This window comes from Urocampus carinirostris, chromosome 7 (genome assembly GCF_059441175.1).
Source record: "Urocampus carinirostris isolate Australia breed hairy pipefish chromosome 7, RoL_Ucar_1.0, whole genome shotgun sequence".
In the NCBI taxonomy this organism is placed as follows: Eukaryota; Metazoa; Chordata; class Actinopteri; order Syngnathiformes; family Syngnathidae; genus Urocampus; species Urocampus carinirostris.
Genome location: NC_142355.1, coordinates 6,709,535 through 6,731,429, shown reverse-complemented (window position 1 = coordinate 6,731,429; position 21,895 = coordinate 6,709,535). Strand labels below are relative to the sequence as shown.

Sequence of the window (21,895 nt, the reverse complement as noted above, 5' to 3'; positions counted from 1 at the left end):
TGTAATATGACCATTCACTTGTAAGATGGGCTGTCATAGTATAAATATGTTAAAAATATTCTTTGCATTGTAATGAATCGCTCTCTGGAACCATGCAAAAAAAAAGGCTACTTCCATGTATTTTGAGTTATAAAAGAAGATTTTTGGAACGCCAAAGAACATGAAATCTTGTGGAAATCCTGTTTTGACAACGTTGTCCATCTCCTTTATTCTTGTGTGCAAAATGAAAAATAAACAGCCACGTTGCGCACAAACTCCCCTTGGGTTGAAATGAGCCTAACAGGGGTAACCTCATTTTTTTAAGTGAAGTCGTCAAAACATTTATTCCGCATCTTTTTTGTTATTGTTTTTTGGCCAAAACCTAAAATGGTTATTTTCAGCGCAGAACATTTGTTGGATCCCTAGGATGGATATGTTTCCTAGTGAGTAAGTTTATTACGTTGTTTTTTTTTTTTAACAAAAAGGTATTTTTACAACATATCTCAGTACACTTGGGTTTTCGTACAGTGCATGGATGGTTCGGAAGCAAATTCAAACTGGGAATATACCTATAGAATGTGAAACCTCAAAAGAAAATTATTTGGTATTTTACCAAGAAAATATGAAAAAAAGGTATTTGAAATGTAATTAATATGGTGCAACAAAAACTATTGGTATGTTTATTTTATTTCTCATTAGTTAAACACCTACAACAAATATTATAGACAAGGCAGTTGAGAACAGATTCTCATTTGCAAGAGTTCAAACAATAGCCAATACCTCAGCCTAAATATGTGTGGCTGCTGACGCTTCAAACTTCTTCAGATGTATGTCTGAATGTTTTCATTATGCCACTAAAACCAAGCAATATTGCAACCAAATACTTTTGGGTTATGGCACTTTTCATTAAACTTGCTAAGTCAAGAATTTAGTAAACATGTTTCAGCGGATGAGACAGTATTATAACGAAATATTTGAATCGACGATAATCGGAGAAGTACAAAATAGAAAACTTAATGGAAAAATAAAAATAATGCTTGTAATTAATCTCTTTCCATTTGAGAAATCAAACGGATCACTTGAAACACCAACCAAAGAAATTTGGCTTAACAAAATATGCACAGAATGTGCAGCCATTCTATTAGTTTCTGCAGCACGGCGGCTGAGTGGTGAGCGCGTCCGCGATACAGTTCTGAGGTCATGGGATCAAATCAAGCTACCAGCCCTTTTGTGCTGAGTTTGCATGTTCTCCCCGTGCTCCCTTCGTGGGTTTCCTCCAGGCACTCCGGTTCCCACGTTCCAAAAACATACATGTCAGGTTAAGTGGCCGTTTTAAATTGTGCCTAGGTGTGAATGAGCGAGTGAGTTGGATGTCCCTGTGTGCCCTGCGACTGGCTGGCCATCAGTTCAGGGTGTTCCCTGTCCGAAGATAGCTGGGATGGGCTCAATTACCCCCGCGACCCTACTCAGGATAAGCGGTGCAGATAATGGATGGAAGCTACGCCTGTCCGGTACAAGAACAAACATTAGGCTTTAAATGTATTTGTTACAGCTAAACTCACATTCAAGGGAAGGAGTCCGAATAATATAAGCTAGCAGTTAACTCTCAGTTCTGTCTGTCTACCACTTAACTGCGTTGTTGCAAACAGCAGCAAAATATTAAGAGTTCTTTAGATAGATAGATAGATACTTTATTCATCCCCGTAGGGAAATTCACACTTCCAGCAGTCTACCCCCCCAATCGTTTCTGGACTTTGTAAGATTCTGACTTAGCGGAAAAAGTGAACAATAGACTATAATACAATACAACAGATGTGAAAACTGTTGAGGGAAAAAAATGAAATTATATACATTACTACTGAAAATCATCGGAAACCCCTTTCTCTTAAAGAGACACTTTGACCTATATAAAATGACAGACTATAACCGCAGACATGATCCCTCCAAAATACATTTCCACCAACTAGCTACATAATCCCCCATTTTGTGATGCATTAGAAGACTAAATAAACAACCTGATTGAACTTTACAGACGGTCCAAACTCTCACGGCCAAAATAACTTCAGTAACAGCAATCTGTGCATCAGATGATTCTGTGAGTCATTCACTTGGTGTGTGTATGAGTGGGTGTCTACAGTTTTGTTTGCTGGAAAAGAGTAGAGAGAAAACCACCATTTCATAAGAGCAGCCAGTCTAAGGGAGATACACAAACGATGCTATTGAGTGTTTCAAGAAAAAGGACACACAAATCCACTTCTTTTCATTCCCATAGATAACATTGCTAAACTCAAGAAATGTATTCATGAAAAAAATGGACTTAGGGGTGGCTGGAACATCCTTACAGCTTCACAGCTGTCAACATCTGTAGCTGCCAACTCTGGACAGATGTCCCGGCAGTAACCGTATCTCCTGTTAGATAAGTGGGGTGAGGACAGGGGAGGCTTTTGGACTTAGTTTTGGCTGCAAGGCGGCTGTAAAAATGCCCAAACATAGTCGTGTTCTTGGTGCTTATTCAATACCGACCTGCAAAATGAGCACACCGGCCTAAACTGTCTAACTGACTGAACTCATCGCCCTTTGGTTTGGACTGAGGAAAATAAGGCAAACCATAATTACAGCTATGAATTCAATTGAATTTTGGGCAGGATGCGCTATATGTCCTGGTTTGACTAAACTTGCAACCTGACCTACTGGTTCCCATCTCCTCCCATGAAAGGCTTTTTACACCTGCGTCTATTTAATTAGTTTCCGTCCCATTTTCCAAGTGTCAAACTATGACTCAAATCAAGACATGGGTTAGAGAGGCTTTATGAGAAACATGGCTGTCCCTAACCCTGACCCTTTATTAAGAACCAGAAAATCATATGGGGACTGATGACAAGAATAACAGCTGTAATTAGGTCAGGCACCTAAAACCAAAAGGACGGAAATTCTGCTCGGGCTTTTTCTCTCCATCTGCTTGTGCAAATCTAAACTTTTTGCTAACCGTTTTGCTAATGAAGTCATTTTTACAGTTATGCTACATTTCTTGATTTAACATGTAGATCAGTTTATAATTTGACCCATCCTGTCTTAAAATTCCAACAACGCAAACTAACAAAATACCATATTTTACAGACCCAAAAACCCCAAAATGTCCAGAAGTTGAGAGTGCCGGATCCTATCCACTAGTAAAACAGACAACACTTTATCGCACAAATTTTACTCACAGTACCATATGTTAGGAAAAATGAGTATAACAAATGACAAACGTTTCTAGTAAGAGCTGCCATGCGTTTGTTAAAATATTTTAGGACAACACACTTACATCCTACAATGCCTTTCTCTTAATTCAGTTTAGAACGACCAAATTACTTTTAGCAATTATGTTTTATTTCTATGAAACAAAACAGACAAAAAAAAAACAGTAAACTCCTTTTCCCAGCTCCTCACAGTTCTCTTGGATCTAGTAAGGATTTTTGTAAGACAAAAGACCACAAGATGCCATGAATGTCTTAAATCTGTTCTTGGTCCAAAAAAACTGTCTTCCTGTATTCAGGGAGCCCACTAGTGGTGAGTTGCCATATGACAGAGTACAGTGTGTAGTAGTGATCTAAGACAATACCACAATGACAAAAAACTGCCACAAATCCTTTCATCAAAATAATTAGGACTTTCACAGCATCATCATCTCAGCCATTAAAGTCTAGGCATTCACTGTTGTGCTGGTGGTCATGTTGGACGGATACTCAATTACAGAGGGGATGATTTTGTTGTGCCAAAATAAGTTCCCATTGCCATCACCCCATGTCGCGGGAGCAGTAACATGTTATCGCTAGTCGACACCAGGTCTGGCTGGAGGCAAATTATCCAAGACGTCAACCAACAATGTTGAATCACATTCTGAGACGAGCAAGATAAAAGCAAGACTCATTCAATAATTGCCAGTGCGACATAAATAAAGACATCATGACATCGGAATTACAAGTAGTGAACGAAACGTTGGAGGATCCTCTTCTCTAAAGCATGAAGCGAGACCAGGAAATGGTGACATTTTACCAAACCCCAAATTAGCTCATGGTTGATGGTTAATTCGTTGCTCTGGGAAGTCCAAGTACAATTTTTAATAATGCATCGTGCAAATTAAGATCAGAAAAAATATTGTATTGGAAATCATGTATCTTGGGATTTGTTAAGATTTTTAGAAGTGTCCCAATCAGTGTATAGTAACACAAATGTTCTGAGAAGAGGTATTCTGGGAAAAAAAACAAAAAAAACAATAATGTATCCACAGTTGTCCAAAGTGCATCTTTCTTCTTTTAACTGTTATCTTACCATCAACGTGCATATTAGTGTGTTGTTTCTGTTGTTTTATGGCAAATTCAAATGTGTGGATACTTGGGATATCATAGATGCTAAAAAAATATCAGTTGATGCAAAAATTCTGGTTTGAATTCATCCCAAGAAACAAGAATCTTGGATCTTCCAAGTTGTGGGTACCATTTGTATATCAAGAGAACTTTATTTTCTATACGCTTTCAAAACAACAGTAAAACCTCTGGCACACAGCACTCCAGTTTGAAACAACCAGCTGGCAATTAAAGAGTTCATATAAAAGTTGTGTATGTTATTAGGTTGGCTGAACTGTCAGGATAATGCCCAAATGAAAGGCCCTTTTTTCCTTGGTAAAATTCCCCAATCCTTTCTCCCTCTTTTGCAAATTGTTATGCAAGTTGTTGTTTGTCAGTTATGCGCACTAAAATTTTACAGCTCCCCTTGCAGGCCGCTTCAATTTTTTTCCCACACATAATTCTAAGCCCTGATGTTTGAACAGCAGGACACACTAAATTAAATTTGGGTTGGGGTGTTGATACATTTTCCAAAGAGATCTCCGTTAGGAATTACAAGCTGAGGCAGGTGCAATTTAAGGCTCTGATGCAGGGGGGTTTATAATCTCTATTGTAATGAAAGGAGAGATCACGACAATTATGAACACCAATAGATTGTTGATGTTTGTTTAAGTTAAAAATAAGAACTTTAAGATGTCTTTAAATTTTACTAATGCAAATCCATCCATCTATCCATCCATTATCTGCACCGCTAATCCTCAGTAGGGTCGCGGGGATGCTGGAGCCCATCCCAGCTATCTTCGGGCAGTGGGCAGTGGACACCCTGAACCGGTTGCCAGCCAGTCGCAGGGCACACAGAGACAGATAACTCACTCGCTCATTCACACCGAGAGACAATTTGGACCGGCCAAATGACCTAACATGCATGTTTTGGGAATTTGGGAGGAAACCAGAGTGCCCGGAGGAAACCAACGCAAGCACAGGGAGAACATGCAAACTCCACACAGAAAAGTTCGATTTCCTGACCTCAGAACTGTGACGCACTCGCGCTTACCCCTGCGCCGCTGTGCTGCCCTAATGCAAATCAACTGTAGGATATCAGAAGCCCTGAAGTCCTTGTGTACAAGCAAGGTCTCATGTAAAGTCTTTTTTTGGGCAGGATCCTTTTGGCCATAACAACAGGCCTCATGGGCTAATGCAGTTAACAATATTATCATAAAGTTCCACTTCAACATTTTCAAAGCTAAGCATTTTTGACTCCAAACTTATGTTGCCAGTCAGGAACCCAACCTGTGCTTACATTGATTCACACTGAACTAAGATGGAAACATCTGGTCCCTTTTACTTGCACGGCTTGTACTTTTGGGTCTTGCCCAAATCGATAAACAAAAACAGCCATAATTGTACTGAGCAATAAGTGATACACAAAGAAACAGAAATTAGGACTCCTAGTGCTGTATTTGTCACGCTGGAATACACAAAGACACAATAATTCTTTGAAACAGTATCCATCCTTGGACCTCCCCGTATAAATCCCTTACAGTAAAATTGATTGTAAAGCACGGTCTTTAAAGCTTTTATCTTTTTATTTTTGCTGCTTTTCTGTGCGGCTGTAATCTGAGCACACTACTGAGAAAACCCAAAGAGTACCCCTGAGCAGAGAAGTGGCAATGAACAACAGGTTCCATTCAAGCACTTATTTAACTACAAAACCTAGGGTCAATCATATTTGTACGAGTGCGGTGCAATCTACAAGGCCTGCAAGGCTGCCAACAACCAGGGCAGAGAAAATTGAGCAGAGGTGAGGCGTGTATCCTCAGGAAATTTACAATCTTATATACCCTTTGAAGGGCATAGGTATACCTATACACATGCCTTATCTAGAATCAGTGTACTTATTATTTAACTACTGTACATTTCGGACTACAGGGCACCCCTTGTTTAAAATTGTATTCGCAAATTTAAAGCGATAACTATGTTTTTGTACAAGCCGCACTGGAACAGCCATAAAAATTAACTCATTCACATTCGTTTCTTACATTTTAAAAGGGATTATAAAAGAACGGTGCAGATAATGGATGGATGGATGGATATTATAAGCCATGGTGTTAAAAGTATAAAACAAAATTCCAGCTTGTAGTGCGGAATTTACAGTAGATGAACTAAAAGTCTATGTCTGTGTTTAATTTGAGTGTGTGAATGAACGGCTGTCAGCCTCGAACTAGTTGGCAGCCAATCGTAGGGCAAACAGACTTTCCACTACCCGTGGTCAGCTGGGATGGGCTCCAGCACACAAGTGACCCAGGTCAGGAGAAGCAGCTAGAAAATTAATTATACAATGGTCGGAACCAAACCCAGCCATAAATCAGACGTTCTTTGTAATAGCAATTTTGATATCAGGAGAAACCAAAATAGACATCGAATTCTGAGTAAAAGGCAATTTTGGGTATTGACATGAGTTATTATTGTTTCTCTAAAAACAGATGAACAGAAGACACACGTAAGCTGGGGAAGAAAGTAGCCCCGAGGAGAGACACAGTGGAAGTGAACTCAGTGTGATGAACTGTTTGGGATAGGTTACAAAAACATAGCCCCCCACACTCGTTCTTTGAGATTAGAAAAACAATTACATCATATGTAAAGTGTTTCATGAAGGCCATACTGTAAACAGGAAAAGGGGGCATTCATATTTCTGTATCTTTCTCTTTTTTTTTTTAAAGACTAGTGCAATTTTGATATTGCTCCAAATTCAATAACTGAAATTGTAATCTTATAAGTGTCATATGCATACAAGACATGTTTTATTCTGGGAGTATCTTTCTATCCATCATCAGATAAAATGAGCTTGTGACCAGACTTGCCCCACATGCAAATGCAAAGTCTGTTCGGCCAGTTCAATCCAAAATGCAAACATTGCACTATATATATAAATATATTTGGAGAAATTTAACCTTTTTCGTATGAGAGGTAGAAGTAATTTTTGGTATATCACCAGCAAAAAAAATACAAAAATGAGACCCTTCAAATTGCAGAAGTGTTTCTACATTATTTTTTTTACACCGCCTAGAAACAAGATGGTGTAAAAGAACTGATTTAATTATCTATTTATTAGTATTTACTTAATACTTGTTGCTGTACTTGCATCACCTTATGTAGCTTGTTTCTTACACTAAAAAGAATGGGTCAGAATACGTAGTTTGCCCCATTGACAACATTTGTGGAAGGGAAATTTGGTACTGTGACTTGCAATGTATAGCATACCAAACAAATATTGTATTTATTTTAGAAGTAAAAAATGTAGACCGAGGGAAATAAATTTGCTTTTATATATCGAACTATAGTGGCCCGTGGCCTGGAGGACTCAGGTGCGGGACGAGTCAGGTTAAACCAAAGAGCACCATAAAAAAAAACACGGCAACTAAAGAGCACGGAGGGATCGGGTCTGTATGGAGGGAAACGCAAGTGCAAACTTGGACAAGCTGATGCTGAGTGGTCTTGAGGACTCCGCTCCCTCGTAGTGGCGTCTGGAAATTTTCATAACTTGGCTTTTCTCCATATGTTGGTCAATGTTTCTCCTCAAAAGACATCTCGTCTCTCGAAATTCTCGCAACTAGATTAGCTCATATACAGAAGGGTCATTATTATTTAAAAAACATTATTATACATGTGGAATTTCATTTTAACCTATGCTCGTAGGCTGCAAAAAAAAATCACTGCTTAGAGGAAAATATCTATATCGATAAAAACAAACAGTAATTAAAGTATGACACAAGGAGCAAAGGATGACTGGATTTAGGTAGTTGCTAGGAGCTTCATCAACCGAATGAAGAACTGAAGAACTGAAAGAGCAATTTCCAGATACAGATCCAAAATGTAGCTTACAATCCTAAAATATGACATCATTTTGAACATTTTGACATATTGTGTCTACTGATGGGTATCATTTGTTTATTCTGGTGCCATTACTGCTCTACTAATTGGAAAAACACAAGTCATGGAGTGCCAAGAGAAAACCCACTCAGGCACGGGAAAACATGCATACTTCACACTGGGAGGTTGGTAGCTTGAATTCAACCCGGGACCTCAGAACTGTTTGGTTTATTTCTGAGTGATTTAGAACCAATGTCATGGTTTATTTAAGAACTAATATCAAAAGATATATAACTTGTATGTGTAAATGTCTGCAAGCATTTTTATTTATAAATGCATATGAGGAAAAATTAAATACGTCTTTTCCTTACGTATTGCAGAGGTACCGGATTTTGGACTCAATGAATCGATTTTCACCCCCCCACCCTGGTCTGTCAAATCTTTTAACCCAATGCGGCGCGCGATTCGAAAAGCGTGCCAACCTCTGGCCTATTCCGCAAAGAGAAAAATAAACACACCTCAAGAGTGTAACAGTAATCCCTCGCTATTACGCGGTTTACTTCTCACGGTTTTGCTACAACACGGATTTGCATTGTGCATTCTTTTTTGCATTTTGATTGGCTAAACAGTTGTCTGGCTCATCATTTGACAGTAAAGTAGTTTCTAGGTTTTGTGTATTGTTACCCAATGCTAAATCTATTGCACCCTGGTCATCCTGGAAGGGGGATTACCACGTGTGAGGCCCCTTCTCAAGGTTTCTTATTTTCCTCATTCTGGAGTTTTTTCTTGCCCGCATGTTGGTTTAAGATCCGGATATAGTGTATTGTACCTGTGCAATACTTTGAGACATTTTGTGATTAAGGGCTATACAAATAAATGTGACTTAAATTGATTAGTTATTTGTTAAAAAAACAAAAACAAAAAAACTTTATACAGTACTTTAACTTTTCAAATAAATGCTTTAGCCTGTACAAAATGGTTTTTGTTTTTTTTGTTTTAGTGTACAATAGAGAAATACAAGTAATTGAAAAAAAAAAAAACATTTTTTACGATACACATTTTTTCCTATACACGTTCTTTTCGGAACCCTGAACAACAAGGGATTACTGTTTACAAGTCATCCTTAAAGGGCAAAATTTGGAGTTTCACATTTTTAACATTTTATACAGTTATTAAAGCTCCTTACCTGTCCATCTTGACCAACATGCACTTGGTGGATCTGGAAGTTCCCCTGAGAGACAAAGTACAATGAAAAAATGCTCCAAGCCTTATTAAGAAAAACAGACCTCCTCAATGCAAATAAATCCCAATAGAATACCTAATACACCAAGACCATTTCATCCTGATCTGATTATAGATTTAAAAGCCTGGACATATTTAATTGGACCATTAAACAGTGAACGAGAAACAAATTTAGAAATGACTCAGGCATAAGCTTTTGGTTGTTTGTTCTTAAAGATGAACATGGTGGCTAACCAACATTGAGTCAGAATTAGTACTATGTTAACTTCTGGATCATGGATCATTCAGATGTAGTTACCAAAAGTGTTAGCTCAGGAACACTGATAAGGATGTTTTGGTACACAGGCCAAATATTCTGTCTTGTCTGGCTATATCATCAGCTTTGGAAAACAGATTGTACCAGCATAAGCATCATAAAAACTCACTATGACATAAACGGTAATGCTCAAGCTATACGTGCCAAATATGAACATGTCAATAAATGTCTGCGGTCTTGCCTCACTAATTACATATCACTTATTTGCAGCACAATATAAGATGTCATATAGTATGGCCAGAGAACAGTGTGTCTCTCAAACAGCGCATTTCCTCTATGGGCAGGCTAAACCTGTTTTATGGAAAGGGGTCTGTTCCAAAAACAAAATATATTCTGTGTGAATGGCAGTTGGGAGTAGTAGGATTCGGTTGCTAAGCTTTGAACTTTAAAACACAAACAAAACATTTATGAAATCGGAAAGGGAGAAAAGGAAAGAAAATCTGAGTGTCGGCCACAAATAGCAGGAGAGGCTTGATACATTTTCTGCCTGGCATATTCCTGGGCTCTCTTACTTCTTTCTCAGTGATAAACTGGGTAGGAAATGTGAAAAACACGTGGTTCAAGTGTCAATGACTGCTGCATGGACGTAAAACTATAATTCATAGCACACAGTATGCGATTACACGCGTGTTTATTTACATGAACTAGGGCCTTCAAATAAATCCCTGCCCAACTGGAGTGAAGGTAATGCACAAATTACTCTTCAACTGTCAGCTGGCTTTAAATTGTATTTTCAGTTGGTTAATCGGTGCAGCGTGCACGGGCAGTAATACCTGGTGGAGGACATAAGACATCTGGGATGTACATAGAAACAAAAGTCATGACTTTATGAATAAGTAGACAGGTATATAAACATTAAGGAATGCAGAAAGTAGCATCTGTTTTTATTTTGAGTGCAAATTACTTTATTGGCAAGTATTACTTAAGTGCTTTATTAAAATATAGTTCTCTATTAAGAGACATAATTATAGTACAAGAATGAAAATAGGTCAGGGGTTAAAAAGGTGAGAAGGATGTGGAGGAAATACCATATTTGAGAATAATGCATAACGCGCATCTCTAATTTTTGATTTAAAAAAATCCCTATAATATTTTGTTTCACTTCTCAGCTTAAACTAAGCACTGTATGTCACAAACGTTGAATACGAGAGGCCATGATTAAAATCATTTATTGACAACATAAACTATAAACACTAACAATATAAAATTTTACGGTAAGTGTCTCAACAGTGGACCTAAATTAACCCAAATTGTGAATTTTAAATAATCAAGAACAAGTTTATCATGTGTACATGAAATAAGGCAAAAACAACTACTGGTTAACAAAAACCAAAACTGTAAAAAGAAGAATTGTTTTTCAAAATAAACTAAACCAGTAATTCTAGTAGCAAAATACTTTTGTGTCTGTCCCTACTTTAACAGTACAATTTACGTTTGCATAACAAGACCACTTAAAAAAGCAAATGGTTCTTTTCCTTTCACATCTGTACCGGCAACCCCATTTACTTGCCTCACTGTCCTGGGTGATCTGCACGTCCTCCCCTTGAGGAAGCTGGGCAATGTGTAACTGGCCTTGTGGAATCTAAAAAGGAGACAAAGAGAAAATTTTCATCGAATGCCAAAGAATATCGAATATGATTACATTTGATTAATACTTAACCAAATAGTTTAGTTTATTAACAATTACTGTAAGTATATACAATGAATAAAACCTAAACAAATAGGTTAAAAGGGGAATTTAAAATAATGTTTGCAGAATATTAATGTTCAATATGAACTTTTTAAACCTAGGCTTAGAACACACTTCAATTCTATAGTTTATGAATGACCTATATTACATGTTGACAATATCTGTGTATTATTTGTTATTGCAACATCTGTTGCAGCCTGGTCATCCTAAAAGGGGATTACCTCATGTGCAGTCCCTTCTCAAGGTTTAATTTACCTTAAGTTGAGGTTTTGAGTTTTTCCTTTCCCTCATGTCGGTTTTAGATCAGGGGATGGTGTAATTATAGTCTGTAGTTTGCAATAATCTGTGGTCTGTGCAGCTTTTTGAGACTACTTGTGATTAAGGGCTATAAAAAAAAAACATGACTTGACTTGACTATTGACCCCTCCCTATCAATCTAAACTCAGTCTTTTGATTAAGTGTATCCTGTGAAAAAAAAGATTGTTCCTCAGGAGATATAAAAAAAAAAACATTATTCAGAAAATAATCATTCGGGTAAACACCAAACTTATATATACATAGATACACGAAAGCTACAACAATAAACTTTGCATTACAACACTGACCCTTTTAAATTATTTAACATTTTGTAAGCTACAGAACAGTGAAGCATTTTTAAAAGGGCGCTTCAGCGTTCGTACACCTTTTTTATGACCAGATTTAAGCACTTTGTAAAGACTTTCAAGCCAGTTTTCTTTCCAGTACCATTAAAAGACGAAAATCCGGTGTGAATCATGTACTCTGCGGTTCCACAAATATATACGCGGTTCACATATAAAATTCTTTATCTTGTGCGTTAATTTATCAAGACATGATTCTTAGATCTTGAGTCAACCGCAGATATATTTATAGATATGAACAATACGTCTGTATTTTTTTCAAATATTGTCAAATTTTGACCATAATGTCTAGAATATGTAAAAAAAAATGTGAGACAGGGACATGCCTAACCAGGAAGACTTAAAAAGGTTTTAAGAGAGATGGTAATTGTTGAAGCATTGTACATGGAATTCAATCCCATTCGTGCTTGATGTATAACTTTAGCTGCTGTAAATTCTGGAACCGCTGTTGTCTTAATGTGGCACATATTTCCAATGAGCTTTAACTGTTAGCAGCCCAACATTCATGGTGTTATAATATGTGCACAATGTGTCTGCATAGTCTTGCTGAGCTTAACAGAAACCTCATTGCTTGTGGCAAAACTGATACTGCTCCAATACTTCAAAACACGTTATAGTTTTAACATTATAACTTCTTCCATGGGAAGTAGTTGGTAATCATCAACACATTGAAATGAACTTGGTCTGCAAATTTTCTTTAAATTTTGTACTGTCATTTTGTAAAAACGTGCTGCATTCCTAGAGACGAATCATAATTTTTCACACTAAATCCAGCTCACTTTTACCTCAATCTATTTTTGAAAGATATTACCATATTTACCATATTACCATATGTACACTCTAAGGCACATCGGATTATTAGGCGGGACCCCAAAACAGTCTTGTCATATATTTTTGACACAGAAGGCGCACCAGAATAAAGGAATTGAGACTACAGAAAGAGCAAGTGTTTATTCATGTATAATTGTTGGCCTCTTTATACACCTACGGTATAATAGTGCAATGATCAGTCGATAAGTGTTGCCGGCCAAAATTGCTAAACATTGTTCGCAATGTTTAGCCGTTTTGGTCAGCAACTTTATTCGATTGATCAATCATTGCACAAATACGTTGTGTAGTGATAACACACACGGATAAAATATTGTATGCATTTCCAGTCGTATCAACCGCATTTTGCGGTGTATAAGGTGCACCGGGTTATAAGGTGCACAAATTTCTGGCCTTTTTAGGTGCACCTTAAATTACGGAAAGTACGCTAAATTGGAAAAATCTGATGTGTCACGAACGGAGATATTATGTGTACTGTATATTTTTGATTATAATAAGTGGTTGGCATGAAATCTGAAAAAATATCTTTATCTTAGTCGCTATATTGTTGTGGTTTATCCAATCGATGGAAAAATGCGCATTTGTCTCATTGGTGAGCCGGTGGAAATGATCAAATGTCAAAATATATGTTCCATAATGTTGCTGAGCCAAGAAAAGTACAAATGGGAAGGAAAGGATGGATGGAAGGGAAAGCCCCACATAAAAAAGAAAAAAACCTTTACATAAACGCAGCATACCTCATGTCTCAATAGGGGTTTTCGGTGAAAATACTTAAAAAAATACGGAAATTACACATTAAATTCACAGCTCATTGCACTAAATACAATCTGTGTGCCTTACCAAAAAAGCAATGTGACTCAAAGAGATATATTATCGGAAATACAATAACTGGGAGGCACAGATATAATACTAACAATAATTCATTAGTCTTATGCTAACCGTTGAAGAAATGTACTACAGCCAGTATGGTCATCTGCAGTAGAATTAAAGGTCGACCAATTATCGGGCGAGCCGATTATCCACACCGATATTGGGGGATTTGACAGATAATCGGTATCGGCCTGTTTATTAAGCACAACCCCAAGCAACAGCAGAGCCGTTCCTTTTCCTCCCTCTACTTCCTTCTGATTGAATAGGGGAACAGGCAGAGCCACTGAAGCAGGAAGCCATCGCCACCCTACACAAGTTAGGGCTTTGGCGAATATTTTTAAATTTTCGCGAATATTTTTCACATTCGCAATTAGTATCTGTTTTTCTCTCCCCCCTCTCTTTGTGACCTCCTTTGACTGGAATATCGAGTAAATGTTGCTAAGGCACAGCAATGCACACGCAGAATCAGCAAATACCGGTGCTGAAGAATATGACTCCCAATTACGTGTACTCGTAATCTATTTAACGTGTTTATTAAGAAATATTGATTGGTCATCGTTGTCTATATAATGAGTTTTTCATGACATATCAATGCGAAAGTCAAACGCTATAACATTCACCACCATGACTAGTTGTACTCATTTAGGCTTTATATAGAGTACTATAGTAGCCTTATTGTATGTAGTCGTTCATTGATCGCTGTAACGAGAGCACTATCGTGAATGAGATCCTGGTTTTATTGGATATCCCTGTGTAAACAAATGTTGTGTGGCTTTATTACAAATATTCTTTGGGTTTTTTTTGCATTCTTAAAAAGGTTTTACAGCAAAAAAATATTGGCTCAAACCACGTGTTAGAAGCCTCCTCTTAATGCTAATAATCGATATCGGCCCCTAAATAAACAAATATATCTGTCGATCCTTTATATCAGTGTTGTAAAGTGGAATGAGGATTATGTAGGAAGAAAGTAACTATATTTTGTTTTTTAGTCGCAACTAACTTAAATATATTTTAGACAGATGATGTCAGGAACAGAAAAACTCAAGTTATCTTTGATCATGGCTGTTTGATGTGTACATGGATAGCGTGGTGAGAGAGGTGAATACAAGAGTATTTGGCAGAGGTGTAGAGATGATGGACAGCAGTGGAACAGTGTGGCAGGTAAGTCAGTTGTTGTTTGCAGATGACACAGCGCTTGTGGCTGATTCTGGTGAAAAATTGAGAAGGTTGGTAACGGAGTTTGGAAGAGTATGTGATAGGTGTAAGTTATGTGTCAATGTTGGGAAGAGTAAGGTGATGAAGTGTTCACGTGATGGAGTGGGCATGGAGTTAGAAATCAGGTTGCATGGACAGGTGCTGGAAGAAGTTGAAAGCTTTAGGTACTTGGGTTGTGATGTGGCTGCAGTTGGTGGAATGGAGTGCGAGGTATTGCACAGAGTGAATCAAGGAAGCAAGGTTTTGGGTACTTTGAGGAGAGTGATGAGAAACAAGAGTATGAGTATGGATGTTAAGAGGGGACTGTATGAGAGTGTGATTGTGCCGACTGTGTTGTATGGTGCAGAGACTTGGAGCCTGAATGCAGATTTGAGAAGGAAATTGAATGTTTTTGAGATGAAGTGTTTGAGGAGTATGTTAGGAGTGACATAATTGGATAGATTGAGAAATGAAATTGTGAGAGACAGAAATTGTGAGTACTCAGTTGGTTTGGACACAAGGAGAGGATGGATGAGGAGCGAATGTTGAAGAGGATCTACAGAGCAGAAGTAAATGGAAGGAGACCAAGAGGAAGGCCGTGTTTGATGTGGATGGATGGTGTTATGAGTGAACTGCAGGAAAGAGGTCTAAATATAATTGAAGCTAGAGCTCTTGTTGGTGATAGGAATGAGTGGAGAGGTGTTGTAAAAGGATACTGGGATGTTTGGACGCGTTCTAAGGGATGGGCAGGACACCCGTATGATGCGGCAGAGGTAAACCAGTGAAAGCTGTCGGGCCCTGCTGTTGAACAAAGAGTATGTTGTGTCACCCTGACCCGAGTGACATGGCCGCTTTCTTGTGTCCCCTTTCATCTGGAGGGACGAAAGCATGACCAACTTAGGTGCCGAGGTGCCTAACTTGTTTGGGTGTTTGGGTAGGCCATGGTCCAAAAAATTTTGTGTGTGTTTTTTGCTTTTTCCCCCCCTTTTTTTTTCTTTGTTACTGTATGTGTTTGTCTTCCTGTCAGTCACCCCTCTTGAAGGATATGACCAAGGTAGACAGAAATAAATCTTTGATCTGCTGTCTTCCACTTTTTATAATACAACGCCCATTGAGGAGCAGGGCGTTCAATATTCCATTGTCACTTCAATTTTGGAGTATGACAGAGCTTAGACAACAAGAACACCATAACACTTCCACTCAGAAAATTTTGAAAGAAAAACTACCCACCACTTGAACTTGGCCATCTTCTCCAATATGGTGAAACTGGACCTGCTGATTGGCCAGTGTGTAGTGCAAGGTTTGCTGGGTGGTTGCTTCTATGTGGGTCGCTTCTTCTGAAAGGCCCCCCTCTGACAAAGCACAAAGAATGATATTACAATGGGATTTTGTGCATATACACAAAACTGAAAATGAAGAAAACAATGCCCCTTAACAAAGAATTAAAAATAAAAATGCCCTACACACAATGCCCTGTTTCGTTCATGTTCAAGGGCACATTAAATGAGAAAGGCTCATGTTCTTCTAAGCGTGCTCATCCAGTGCTACTTCCAGAAATTAACTACTTATTCTGTCATTTCTTTTGCTTATCAGACAATCAGGGTGTAAATTGCATTACACTGTTCATTCACATTATAGCTCAGGGGCCCTTCTCATAGGGGCCGGACAAGTAAATTAATAGATTAAAATGGGTACTTGGAGGGCTAGTTTTTTTTTCGAAGGCAAACGATTAAATTATGATTCAGGGATGTAAGATATGATTAGAACGAGATTTTTGCTACTGTTTATATAACTTGGAAACTAAGGCAGACTGTAAAGTGAAATGAAATTTTTTGCCTGAATATGGGAACTTTGCTGTTAGATTTCATATCTGTTATAGAAAGGATGCCATTTTGTATTTTTCGTATTGCCTGAAAAGGATTCCCAAATTCTAAAACATACAAAATGTGAGAAATTAGAACGTATTTTTTGCATAATACATGTGTGCAGTGCCAAAGTGAAGCCACCAGAGAGTAGTGTCAGCATCTTTTTACACACGCTTGTTGAGAAGCAACAATTTTAAGCATTTACAAGCACTTCACACACTGTTTAAGCACTTTTAAACCTTAATAACACAACATTAAAACGCAAGCACTCTCAAGGTTTTCAAGCACCCGTACGAACCCTTTCATTGTTGAAGTATGACATATAACATTAAGCTTTAGGTAATAGATGTGTAGTACAACTCAAAAACATTCCTTTCATAATGCAGAACAACTCTACAATACCTGGGCCACGTGGTGTGCGTTTGGAGAAACTCTTAACAGCCAAACTCTGACCACGCTGCTTGCGTCTCCAGGCCGTGCGACACTTTGAGTCAATGCTTTGCTTGATGCGATACCAGTCTGATTCTGAGATACCAAATTTATGGAACACATGGCCTACAGAAAAAAAAAACAGAGGTTTAGGATCTAGTCATAGAGCACACATTTGAAAATCACCTTTGCAAGGATAAAAGTAGTTTAACATGATGAGTTTTAAAAACACTGTCTTAACAAATAAACAATAAAAAAATTGTTGGAGCGTCACAAATAATAGCATGACATAAATTAAAACCGTGAAATGTTGATTTAATCTTTCAACTTTGAGAGTTACCGCAGTCCCACAAATCATCATCATTTTATATGAAACTGCATCTATTGGCCACGCTAAATAGCTGATGGTAGAATATATATCTCATATCAAAATTAATGTATACACATCTTGAAACTGATGGTTACCTGGAGAAATGTGTTTAGAGCTCTCTGTCAGAAGAGATAAAACAAATACTCGCAACCCTTTCATTTAGATTTTTCAGCTCAAATCAGCACATATATAAATAAATAAATAAAAAAGTAATTGGGTAATTTTAATTACAAATGTGTGTAAAATTGCATATTTATAATCTCTCCCCAAATAGGGGTTGGGTAAAAACTGTAAAATGTAGCTTATGTAGCTTACAATTTCAGTTGCAGGAATATCTTCCCATTACAATTTACCACTGGGAGATCTCACCTTAATTTTTTGCATGGTCTATAGGGGGAGATGTGGCTTCATAGAACAATACTGTATAAACTAATGTTAGCTGTCGTTAATAATGAAGGAGGATGAAATGCAATGGCAAAGCGAGGCCAGCAGTGTCGGTGTCATGTATAGGAAGACTTGTTGAGAAACAGCAACAATCTCAAGCATTTACCAGAATTTCAGTATTTTTCAACCTTTGAATATACAACATTAAAATTCAAGCATTTTCAAGAATTTCAAACACCCCTAAAAACTCTAAATTACAGCGCAAAAAATATGGCATGTAGAAACTAAATCTGAGCTGGACCAAATACATTTGAAATTGATAAGCATGTTGAAATTGAATCCCTAACAAGGAATGAGGTCACTTTGATTTAATTCTGAGTCGTTCAAAAAACAAATTCATGTAATGGTCTATTGACAAAAAATGACGAATAAATAAATATATGTCATATGGATAATGTCTGTATGCATAATTATTTATGAATACAATTAAGATAGATTACACACAAAGTATTTTTTCTCAAGCATTCCCAAAGTATCCAATTGTGACTTTAGTGTGACAATTCCAAAATACCAATCATTCTTTTCTCCTCATGGCCCGGCGCCACTGTAAAATATTTTAACTCATTGCGCCCGGCGGCTCAAAGTTTGCCCACCCCTAGGCTATAATCTAGTTCCAGCAAACCATTGTAGTGGTTGGCGTGACACTCCATATGCAAATGAAAAACTGGGTATGTGGCTACAGAATTCAAACAGGGTTCAAAGAGCCTTGGGACTTGAACGTGACTCTTTTTGGATCATTCTTTCAGACATGTGCTAGTCATTTGGAGTCTGGTATGTTATAAAATGTGTTGCATATTAACGCTTGTGTGCAATGATGAATGCATGTTGTTGTAACTCACCATGGGAATAGAGACTGCAGCCGATTTCTGTGTTCAATTCAGTACTGCTTTGTAATGGCAGGAGAATAAAATGTTGGAAGTTCCTATAGAGTTAATTTACTGATTCAAGGGGGTATGGCTGAGATCCCTGGCGGAGTGAAGGTTTATGAACCTTACTTGGATATATATTAAGATCTACTCCAAATATGTAACAATGGTATGGAAAAAACTGCACTGACTCATGGGTCACCATGAAGTCATTGAATAGTAGCACAGGGACATATTCTAAAAATGAACAAAATCAAGAAAGTGTGGGACTTACATCGTATGCCATAAATCATGAGCGGGTCCAGCTGCTTCTTTCCATGTTTGCCCTGTCCAGAAAGGTTAGACATGGCTTGGACCTCACGATGGAAAAGGTAGTCCAACAGCGTGAGAGCCATTTTTTCTGCTGTACGGCAGTTAGATGAGACGTGGAGCATGTCGGCTGGTGAGACTGGACAACGAACACGCTTCTCGGGGTTACTCTCATCACCTAGCCATGTGCCTGTTGGGAAATCCTCTGAAAAACACACATAACAGCACGCTCAAACACCTGGCATATGGCTGTCCTTAATAACCCTGAAAACAAGATCATTGATTGTGGAAAACTGCAATTTATTCACTGTGTTAATGACGGAAACAATCCTAATTGATACCTCACGGGTAAAAGAATCAAGTAGCATTTCTTCTTGTAATACAACAGTGCCATCATCTGGCGAGAACCTTAACTGACATTTCAGGCCCAAAACGAAAATACAGTATTTAAGACTGGACGATAGGATGCATATTAATTATCCTTTTCTTTCTTTTTTGAGCAAAAATGCAAAAGTAAGCCAATAAAAAGGAGAAACCTTTTTTGACCATTTTTTTCATTTTAAACAAGCAAATACATCCATGCAAAGTTCTCCAAAACATTTGACAATGGAATTTATTTGTATACTATCTTGAGTGAATAAGAACGGTGAAGGAATCTGGTTCGGTTTTCAAGTTTAAGGAAATGGAAAATCAACATCTGCAATTGCTAATCTTCTTGGATGGCGCTGCCTCAAAAAACATCATTCACCCAAAGCTGATACAACCACATGGGCTAACGATTTCTTTGGCATAACGTTGAGTACAACTAGAATAAGTAGTTACATCGACAAATGCCAGGTAAAACACGACCGAGTCCAGGCATCCTGTCGAATACTTCCCAGCTGTGGAGACATCTGGTCATCTCACAGTGGAAATTTGTTTTGTTAGTTGTTGAACAAATCAATGATTGAGGCATTTTAAAGGAAAATACAGAAGCAATGAAGTCCAAAACTGAGATGAAAAGGATAACCTTGGCTGTTGCCATCAATCCTAATATCAAAGCTCTCTCATGGGATGGACAAGACTTTAGGTCTGTGTCCTTGGCAAAAGTAACTTTCATTCATTCATACAGCGGGATGCTGGAGCCCATCCCAGCTGGCTTGAGGCAATAAGCAGGGAAAAACCTGGACTGGTTGCCAGCCAAACACAGGGCACACGCAGACAGATACCATTCACTCAAACATTCATTCCTAGGCTTAATTGTGACCTCCCATGCATGTTTTTGGTATGTAAGAAAAAAACTGAATGCCTGGAGAAAACCCAGTCAGGCACGGGGAAGACATGCAAACTCTAAAAAGGCAGGCTGGTAGTTTGAATTGAAGCCAACACCAAAAGTAACTTGAAATTGAATAAAGATGAAAAAGAAAATAGGATTTGTACACAAAAAAACATCTGATTTAAGGATTATTTGTTGTATATGTAGCCAACCATATGTAAAAACACATAAGTGAAAATAGTTGAAGTATAACAAAAAGGACTGTTAAATGATCACTGGCTGCATTCATGGTGAAACAGTGACGTCTTACCCTCTGAGTTGAGAGTGATGTATGTAACATTTTGTCCATTTTGTGCATTGTTGGGGTTGCCGCTGTTGGAAGCAGTGTCGCTGGCTTCAGAGCCGCTGTCAACTTCCTCTTGACTCTCTTCACCGCCTGGCACCTTTACCAGGATTGTGTTCTGTCGCCTCTTTGCCACTGTGCTACAGAGATGCAACACATTTTTAGTGAGGGGTGTCAAAAAATATAAATAGAAATAGAAATGTAAATATAAAACAAATAAAACTAACCAAACATACTGTAACAAGCCAGCTAACTGCCAAAACAATTCAGCGAAACATTGACTGAATGTTGGGTTAGGCAATGTTTGAATTTGAAAATCTTCTGGTCAAAACACAAAACAATCTTAATTTTGATTTCTTTTAAGGAGCAAGGTCAAAAACGTTTGCAGGACGAACATAATGTTTGACATGCCTTGTGTCATTTGCCCAATAGAATAGTAGCAGTAAGTTTGAGCCTAATGCGTCTGCTGTAAACCTTATTGACTGAAATGTGCAAATGTTAAAAAATGAATATATTAGTGTTCCACATAACATATAAAAATTCTGGCGGGCAGCCAGGGTTCAAATGGTCCCCGCCAGGATCTCAAACTTGTATTAAATAGATGTCCTCTGAGGACATTTTATTTTCTATTTTTGCATGTTTTTAGAGGTTCTGTGTTGTTTCAATAACAATGGTTAGTAGTTGAATTCTAAATAATTAAGTCCTTGAATTTAAAAGTTTTTTATAGCACAAGTATTAACATTTCTAATGTGTATTGTGTTGTGTAGTTTGTTTTTCAGGGATTCTGTGTTGCTTGACTTAAAAGTTGCTAAGTATGAAAATGTTTAAATTAGTCAAAAGTTCACTTTAGAGTTAAAAAAGGCTAGTATAATAGAGTAGTAGAATACATTTATACTTATTTATTTCATGCATAATTTTACATCATTATTGGTAGTACATTGATAAAAGCAATCTAAAACGTCATACGGGAGCTGAGCTTAAAGAGCCGGTTCTCTAAAATGAACCGGAATTCCCTATTATGTTGCGTTTTACAAGAAA

The 21,895-nt window shown here is 37.7% G+C and overlaps 1 protein-coding gene across 1 annotated transcript in view; it reads right to left on the bottom strand.

Annotated features, from left to right (window-relative positions):
- The window catches only part of banp (BTG3 associated nuclear protein), a 37,328-nt gene that overhangs the window by 12,099 nt on the left and 3,334 nt on the right, over positions 1 to 21,895 (bottom strand). Inside the window, exons 6-11 of the mRNA XM_088339178.1 lie at positions 20,825 to 20,997; positions 19,225 to 19,464; positions 17,244 to 17,396; positions 16,207 to 16,328; positions 11,246 to 11,317; positions 9,364 to 9,408 (exon numbers count right to left, since the gene is read on the bottom strand). Coding sequence (XP_088195304.1) covers positions 9,364 to 9,408; positions 11,246 to 11,317; positions 16,207 to 16,328; positions 17,244 to 17,396; positions 19,225 to 19,464; positions 20,825 to 20,997 — 805 coding nt within the window. The remainder of the gene's footprint in view (positions 1 to 9,363; positions 9,409 to 11,245; positions 11,318 to 16,206; positions 16,329 to 17,243; positions 17,397 to 19,224; positions 19,465 to 20,824; positions 20,998 to 21,895) is intronic.